The following is a 7,642-nucleotide window of genomic DNA, read 5'->3' on the forward strand; positions in this document are numbered from 1 at the left end:
GCTCCTGAACATTTTGAACTAGCCACATCTGTGATTCAGCTGCAGCTGTGTGAAGATGTGGATTGTTTAGCTGTTTTCTCATGCAAGTCCTCAGTATATTTTTAAAAAACAGCAATGTGCATTATATTTTTAAAAAACAGCAATGTGCATGCTGAGAAGAGGAGCCTCAAAGCAAAGCATCTCTCTGAATTTTCCAGCCAGTTTAGAAGAACAGTCTAGGATTACAGAGGGGAAGCCAGTTAGGCCCATGTGTGTCGACCTGCAGGTTTGTGTTAGTGCCTCCCCTCTCTCTAGGCTGAATGCATGCAGGCTGACACACAAAAGCTGTGGAGGACCTTGTGCAGCACAGTGCTGCCCTGTGTGTGGCCACCCTCTCTGCTCACAAAGAGTGGCTCCTCTCATGCCCTGGGATGACTGAGCCGTGTGGTTCTGCGGTCCTTCAGCCTGAGGGTGCATGAGAAGATCTCCTTGAACCAGAAGAGCACTCTTCTACACACTTGTGTGCATCTAAGCCAGCATGCAGCATATGGCTGGTGGACTGCTGCACTGTGCTGCTCCAAGGTATTGGGCAATAAGTCAAGTGCTTCCAGACATTAAAAAAAAAAAAAAAAAAAAAAAAAAAAAAAAAAAAAAGCAATGCCCAGCTTAGTAATGGTCTGGAAAACTCCAGGGTAGCTCAGCATTGCACAGACTCCTGTCTTTGCAGGTTGTTCAATAAACCAAAATATTCTGTAGCTCTTAGGGATAACAGTTATCATAAAAAGCACATAAGAAACCTATGTGCGTACACAAAGAGCACATATGGAGCTGGGCACACTTGGCATCCCGTGCAGAGAGCAGCAGCCCCAGTGATGGCAGCTGTTGCTTTCCCGAGGAAGCTGGATAGTAGGGCGATGCTGCAGGAGAGCAAGCAGTGTGCCCTGCGAAGCTGGGGAGCTGCTCTGGGCACTCAGCAGCCTCTCCTTGGCTGTGGTATGTTTTGTAGCAAAATGAGGAGGTTTGGGCAGAGCATAGAACATGATGAATCTGAACTCTGACTCTTTTTGGCACTAATTCAAAAAAAAATTGAATACTTTGGGTGTGTGTTTATGCATGTATCTATATATTTTAGTTAATCTCTTTCCTTCTCTAACCAAGGAATACTTTTGCTCAATTAGTCTTGTTTCCACTCCCCCCCCCCTTGGATCATTTTTGGAAACTTCTTTGGAAATTGATGAATGAGAGAGAAGTTATTTCAGCAGAGAAACCACTTCCCCTCTTCTATTTCTTTTTCCCAGAATAGTTTAATGAAAGGATGAATATTTTATCCTACATAGTTTTGTTTGAAACATCCCAGCTAGCTGTAATGAAAGTTATTGTGATACTAGCATTAATCTCAAGGGGGGCTGTACAATGAGACATGAGGAAAGCCGCCTGCCCCACAGCTCAGAGAGAGACCCAGTGGAAGGGAGAAGTGCCAGACCCTGGATTTGTAGATGGGGAAACTGAAGCATAAGGCTTAAATGATTTATCCACAATTTCCCAACTGGGGCAAGAYCTGCCTTTTCTCTGCCCCACTCCAGTGCCTGAGCTGGTGGCTTCTGCACTCCTCAGAGATGGTGCTGCATTGCCCTCGCTCTAAAGGCAAGAGAGAATCAGTGCATTCGTTGTGTGAGATAGGAATGGGCTCCTAGCAAGAATGAGGGCAGGTAAAATCCAGGTAAATATTGGCCAGTTTTAGAAACAGGAAAATGAAAAGTTTTGCATTGTGCAAAAATCTGCATGAATCCCTGTGCGTAGGGAGCCAGCATGGGCTCCCTCTGCCCTGTGCGTCCCTCCCCCAGCTCCCCACTCCCCAGTATTAAGCCTCTCCCCCCACCAAGGACTCAATTCACACGAAGAGGCCGCACATTTTTCCCCGGTAATGAGCTGCAGCCCAGCTGTACAAAGATGTGTGCTGCACAGAATGCTCTGCCCGGATTCATTACACCCATTATGTAAGAAGGGGATGGCTGGGGGCTTCACATATTTGCACAAACAATAAGTACCGTCTTCCTTGTCTTGGAAAACAAGAGCTCCAAGAGGCCTCTACATCCTCCATCTCTTCAAGTGATGGCTTCATTGTTTCCCCACGATAATTTCATTATTGTGTTTGAATACATTTATATGTTGCTAAGCCACACATAGCAACATGTATCTTCTTGTCTCCATGGCCCAGTCTTCCTGTGATCAATATTAAGTAATTATGAAACTCTCACAATACCATGTTAAGTAAGATTTATTTTAAAATAATAATTTTCTATTTTTTGGGATCCAAAGCCAGTAAGACACTTAATGCGGTTGGAGAAATGCACATCCCACGCACATGCAGAGCGTCAGTTGTGGGATCCACCACCAGCTGGTTGTACGGGGCACGGACCTTCCACTTACGGACGGAGGGTTCCTCTACCTGAAGGAAACACAGCCCATGAAAACTCAATACTCTTCCATAGTAGAATTGGTATTTTCATTTATCCCTCTTCAGCACCCTCAGACCTTGCAGAGCCTTGCAGTGCCTGTGCTCAGGGCTAGTCGATGAGCAAGATATAGAAATGGGTTCCTGCTGCCACAGCTGCCAACTCCCTCCCTTTCTGGTGCCATGCGTGGAAGCTGCTTCGTCTCCTTGCTGTAAATGCCAGTACCGCAGAGACCGCCCTAACGGTGCAGCAGAGCCRTGGGATGGCGGAGCAGCGCCAGTGGAAAGCGGAGCTGGCTGTGTGGAGCAGCTACCTCCTCCCCTGCTCCGTCAGGCAGCGGGCTTGGGCTATGCTTTCTCTCTAGGCAGCACAGCCCCAGGACCACGCTGTCGCAGCAGCCAGTGTGTCAGCCTGCTCCCGAGAGGGACACCTGCCCGCTGCTCCTTGCTAGCGCACAACTAAGGTCTCCTTTCTTTTGGTTTAGGTTTCTGAGAGGAAGTTTCTGAGTGTCTTATCCACAACACCATGGCTCTTCAAACAGCCGGGAGGACAGCAGGTTGGAGCAATTGACTTCTACGTGGAGGGTTGCCCCATCCAAGGCAGAGCTGTTAACCTTGTGCTTCTTCCTACCAGCATTCATGGACTAAACTAAGGCAAGGCAGGGTRGCGTGGGGTCTCACAGGGCCACTGGACTTTATCTTCTAATGAAAACTCCTCCCCGGGGGCAGGCAAGCCATGCAAACRCTCACCGCGACTCCTGCCCACTGGCATGGCTGGCTGTGGGGGACGGGATGGGACAGGTGCCTTTGGTCCCCGTGGCTCCAGCTGCAGTGCTGCTTGCAGGGGCCGGTGCTCCGCCAGGACAGCCAGCCAGGCGCGGTGGAGCTGTGCTGCCAGAGCCCCGAGGTCCCCCTGGCAGCAGTGTTGTGTTTCGTTGCTATTGTTGCCGGTAGAGTTTGTTTAGCTTGAAGGACATGGTGGTATGGGCAAAAGTGCAGTCTTGCCCGTAGCAGCAGTGTCCAAGTGCTGCCTGCGTGGTGCACCCGTGTGCCTGTGCAGGATAAGTACCCTTGCTTTTCCAGCCTCCACCACCGTGCAGGGGCAGGGTAGGACATGGTGCGGATAGGAGGCACACACATCAAGGAAGGCATTGGCTGGCTTTGATTCTTTTCCAAACCAGCTGATTTTAATAGCATCTTTTGCTGTATTTTTGATGAAACTCTCAGCCAAGCTCCTGCCTGGGCTTCCTAACTGATTGGTCCAGCTCTCCTCTACAGCTAGGGTTGTTTTCTCTTGTGCTCTGTTCATATCATACTGTTTTGCCTGTTACTCTCCTAGTGTTTAGAGCATATAAAATGTGTTGGGTTCTTTGCTGATTATGATGACAGTAAAAGCTGATTTTTAAAGGCAATCTCCTCTTCTTGTATTTTATGCATGTGACTGGTCATATGTTCCAGCATTGCAATGTTTAGCAGCTTTCACGGCTGAATGCAGTGGAGGACAATTTAGCTGCGTTGCATGGGATCAGAGTGTTTTATTATCCTCTGTGCAGTCTCTTGTGCTGTGTTGTTCCCTGTCTGGAGCACTGCATGTGCTGGTTAGTGYGTACTTCACTACTGTTAGAAACTGCAGCCCTCAGAGCAGCTCTGTATTGGCAAAAAAGAGCCAGGTCTACAGCACAGAACTATTATTTCTATTCTAAGAGGCAGACAGCCAGTGCAACATCTCCAGCTGCTGGGAGTCCGGAGGAGCTGGATCACACAAAGGGCATTTCCAAACAGTTAAATTTTACAGATAGGCCATCACATCTACTGCAAAGCTTTGTACTTTCCTATGATTTTTTCCCCATCACTTGGTGCATGGCATACTAGGGGCTCTTGCCCATAATGACAACCAGAAGCTACATGAAAAATCCTGCGCCTGAGATAATTGTCCCCTAAATGCCGTCATTCTTGAGCTCACTTGGAAAACACACTTGGAGTCGCTATGGCAATTCACAGTAGCACTTTGAACCAGATCCTGAGTCACCAATACCTTGAATCAAATTCCAGCACTGATTCCCCTCATASAGGTACTAGCGTCCTAGTCCTGGCCAGCGCCAGGCACGCCCCTGCCGCGCTCCAGGGAGCAGCCAAACACAGGCAGACCACTGGGCGAGACGCCCAGGCTGCTCCCCAGACTGCGTGGCCCGCAATTTCCAGGGCCAAGCGTGGCTCTAGTGTGGGGAAGCTGGGCAGGGCCAGTGGGCTCGTGGAGTCACAGGAGGAGAGGTGTGGTACCACAAGGAAGGGTTAGAAATACAGTCAAAAAAGACAATGTCTGTGTTTTTAAATGAACTGCAAAATTTATTACAGTGGTTTGCTTCTGACAAGGAAGTTAATAACCTCCTGCCTAGGAAGGAAGGGTGGGGAGTGAAGGAGAGGGAGGAAAGAGATGAGAGAGAGAGAGAGACACTTAAGGACACTTTTCATTTTCTGAAAATAAAATGTCTTTTACCTCCYGAACCATTTTCCCCAGTTCTTTAAGTTCACAAAAAGAAGGTGAAACTGAACCACAGAATTCAGGAGGAAAATGCACAAACATGTTGTAAAGCAGAAACAAACATGCTCTTCTGCATCTAACAAGCTTCCATAAAATGAGCGGCTCTGAGTACAAGGGGCTGCAGCGACAGCACGCGCCTGCAGCACGAGAGCTTCTCAAGGCACCGGCTCTGCACAGAGCCGTGGCGTACAGCAGTCCACTCTAAACAAGGAACAAACGCCTGCAATGGAAAGTATACCTGAACCAAACTGAGGAGCATTTTAGCCAGTAGCACTGAAGAGCTACAGAAGAGCTGGTGGGGGCCTCGCCATTGCGGAGGGGGCAGTGTGCTGCCCTGAGGAGGAGGCRGCACAAGGGCTGGTACGAAAGGAGAGCGTAGCTGAGGAGAGAAAATAGCAGCAAGAGTCTGGTGCTTCCCGGCTCTGGGGGCTGGAGTCCCCCAGCGCTGTCTGGGAGTGTCTGGGAGCTCCCATCCCTCRCCCGGAGAGGAACCGACATCTCTGTATGTGGCTTTAACATTTGCTATCACCTACGGACCAAGGCGATGCAGGAGRGGCTGGGCAGGAAGGTGGCAGGAGAGGATGGATGTGTGGCTCGGGCCTTGCATAAATCACAGGACAACTCTTACTACTCCTTGCCAAGTGCTTATGCAGGTGGATGCAGGAGGAACTGCAGCTGCATCCCAAACCTCTGGCGCATGGCTGACCTGTGAGCTGCTTTGGGCGCTTTGCAGTCTGCACCCTGCTGCTGCCACCGCTTTCAGTGTCTGCAGCGTGCCACATCCCTGCTGCCGTACCAGCTCCTCCAGTGCTGCCCGCCGGGCAGAAGGGCACAGAAGTCCGCCAGTGGCCATGTCCTGCCCCTCAGCCTTTTTTCCGTGGACACCACAGAGTGAGGCAAGACCCATGCAGCTCAGGGACACGGTCCTGGATGCCACCCYGTCCTTGCACTTCCAAACAGCCCAGGCTTGGTGCCGTGCTGCCTGGGCAGCCGTGAGCGCCTGGGCCAGGGACCAGTGGAGGAGCTGCCCCGTGCCTCCCTGGCGAGGCTCACRGACCGGAGGCTGCGCCCCTTCCTCCTCGTTCCTGCTCCTGCCCTGCTGTGGGGGATTCGGAGCCAGCAGTGCTGTAAGCGTCCCAGGAACCGTCCTCATCCCCCGGCACCGAGCATCTTGGTGCTGCTGCAGCAATGCTTCCGACATCCCAGACGTGAGCCGAGTGCGGCACTCGCGGGCTCTGGGCGCTGCGGCTGCCCCAGGGCTGCTGGGCCACAGCTGGCACCTCCGGCGCCGGCGAGAGCAGCGGCAGCGGCCTCGGTGGCCCCTGCCGGCCTTTGCTTGGCCCCTCTCTGCCCGCCCGGCCAGCGGGGATGCGGGTGCGGGCAGCGGTGCAGCCGCCAGCGTGGCCGGCTCCGGCCAGCCCGCGGGCGAGGGCGGCCCCGGCGCCCAGCCCTGCTCTCGGCCGGCCCCGCCGGCYGGCAGCCGAGGCCCTGCCGCCGTGCCAGTGCCCGGGGGCGCCCCGGCCTCCCCGACCCGAGGGGCCGGCGGGGTTTCACCCCGCTTCGCCCTCTGCCCTGGGCTCCAAGGGGCCTGAGACCTGGCGCAGCGGCTGGGCGGGCAGCAGCCGAGATGCAGCTCTTAGCGAACAGCAGGCGAGGAGGAGCATAAATAAGAGGAAAACCAGGTAGAGGCTTCACCCTCCGTCACCCCGCCACTGGCCGGTGCCGGGGGCGCAGGAGAAGCCGACGGTCCGGCGGCACCGAGTGCGCTCGCCTCCGAGCTGCTAACCAGCATCGCCGCCCGTTAAAATAAATCACTTGGGGCTTCCCGCGAGGACGGGTTAAATAGCATCACCGAGAGCCGCGGGGCGGCCGGCCAGCCCGGCGTGAGCCTGCCCGCGCCTCCCGGGCGCCGGGGCTCTGCGGAGTCCGTGCGCGCGGCGCCGCGCTCAAGTCCGCTTGGCGTGCAGCATTTCGATGAGCAGGTTGTTGCAGGGCACCTCCCCGCTCAGGTGCTTGTGGTAGAGGTACTCCTCCGCCTGCATGCTCAGCGCCCGGATCTCCGCCAGCCGCAGCAGCAGCTGGCGAAACTTGTCCGTGGAGTGGGGGTAGTGGCACACGGTGTACTCCAGCAGCGCCGCGTTCGCCTTCTCCTGCGCGTCCTTAGCCAGCGTGTGGTTCTCCAAGTACTTCACATCTGCAGTGGGGACCCAAGGGGGATGCGCGGTGAAATGCCTGCACCCGTTGCTCCCGAGCTGCGGGCTGCACGTGGGGCTGCGCCGGGACGGAGGCGGGCCCGTCCCAGTGCCCGCCGCGGCCGGCACTGCCCGCCCGGAAAGCCGCAGCGCAAACCGTGCTGAGCGCCAGCGCTGCTCCAACACGCCGGAGACGCCTCAGGCCTTTGCCGTTAGCCCCCTCCTCCCCCCCCCAATTAATTTCTGAAGGTCTGGGAAAAGGCTGAATTAATTCCCCGATAAACCTGGTCTTTCCAATGTGGCAACAGGCTCAGCAGACATGGTAACCCTAATCCTTCATGCCTTGCGAGTGCCCAAACAAGGCTCCGGTAATCCCGCCGTGGGCTTTGCTGAGCCCCAAGGCGGGGAGCGGCGGGGGCCTGGCTGCCGGCCGGCACCGGGCAGCGATCGCGCCCCGGCGGGCGGGAGCGCGGC

At 54.5% G+C, this 7,642-nt stretch overlaps 1 protein-coding gene across 1 annotated transcript in view; it reads right to left on the minus strand.

The window, feature by feature from the left end:
* Positions 1–6,922: 6,922 nt before the first annotated feature.
* The window catches only part of LOC146598370 (steroidogenic factor 1-like), a 115,029-nt gene continuing 114,309 nt past the window's right edge, over positions 6,923–7,642 (minus strand). Inside the window, exon 7 of the mRNA XM_085300468.1 lies at positions 6,923–7,170. Within this exon, the coding sequence (XP_085156594.1) occupies positions 6,923–7,170 (248 nt within the window). The remainder of the gene's footprint in view (positions 7,171–7,642) is intronic.

The sequence above is a fragment of the Rhea americana genome, unplaced genomic scaffold, assembly GCF_003343005.1.
Source record: "Rhea americana isolate MKP2758 unplaced genomic scaffold, rheAme1 scaffold_164, whole genome shotgun sequence".
NCBI lineage: Eukaryota > Metazoa > Chordata > Aves > Rheiformes > Rheidae > Rhea > Rhea americana.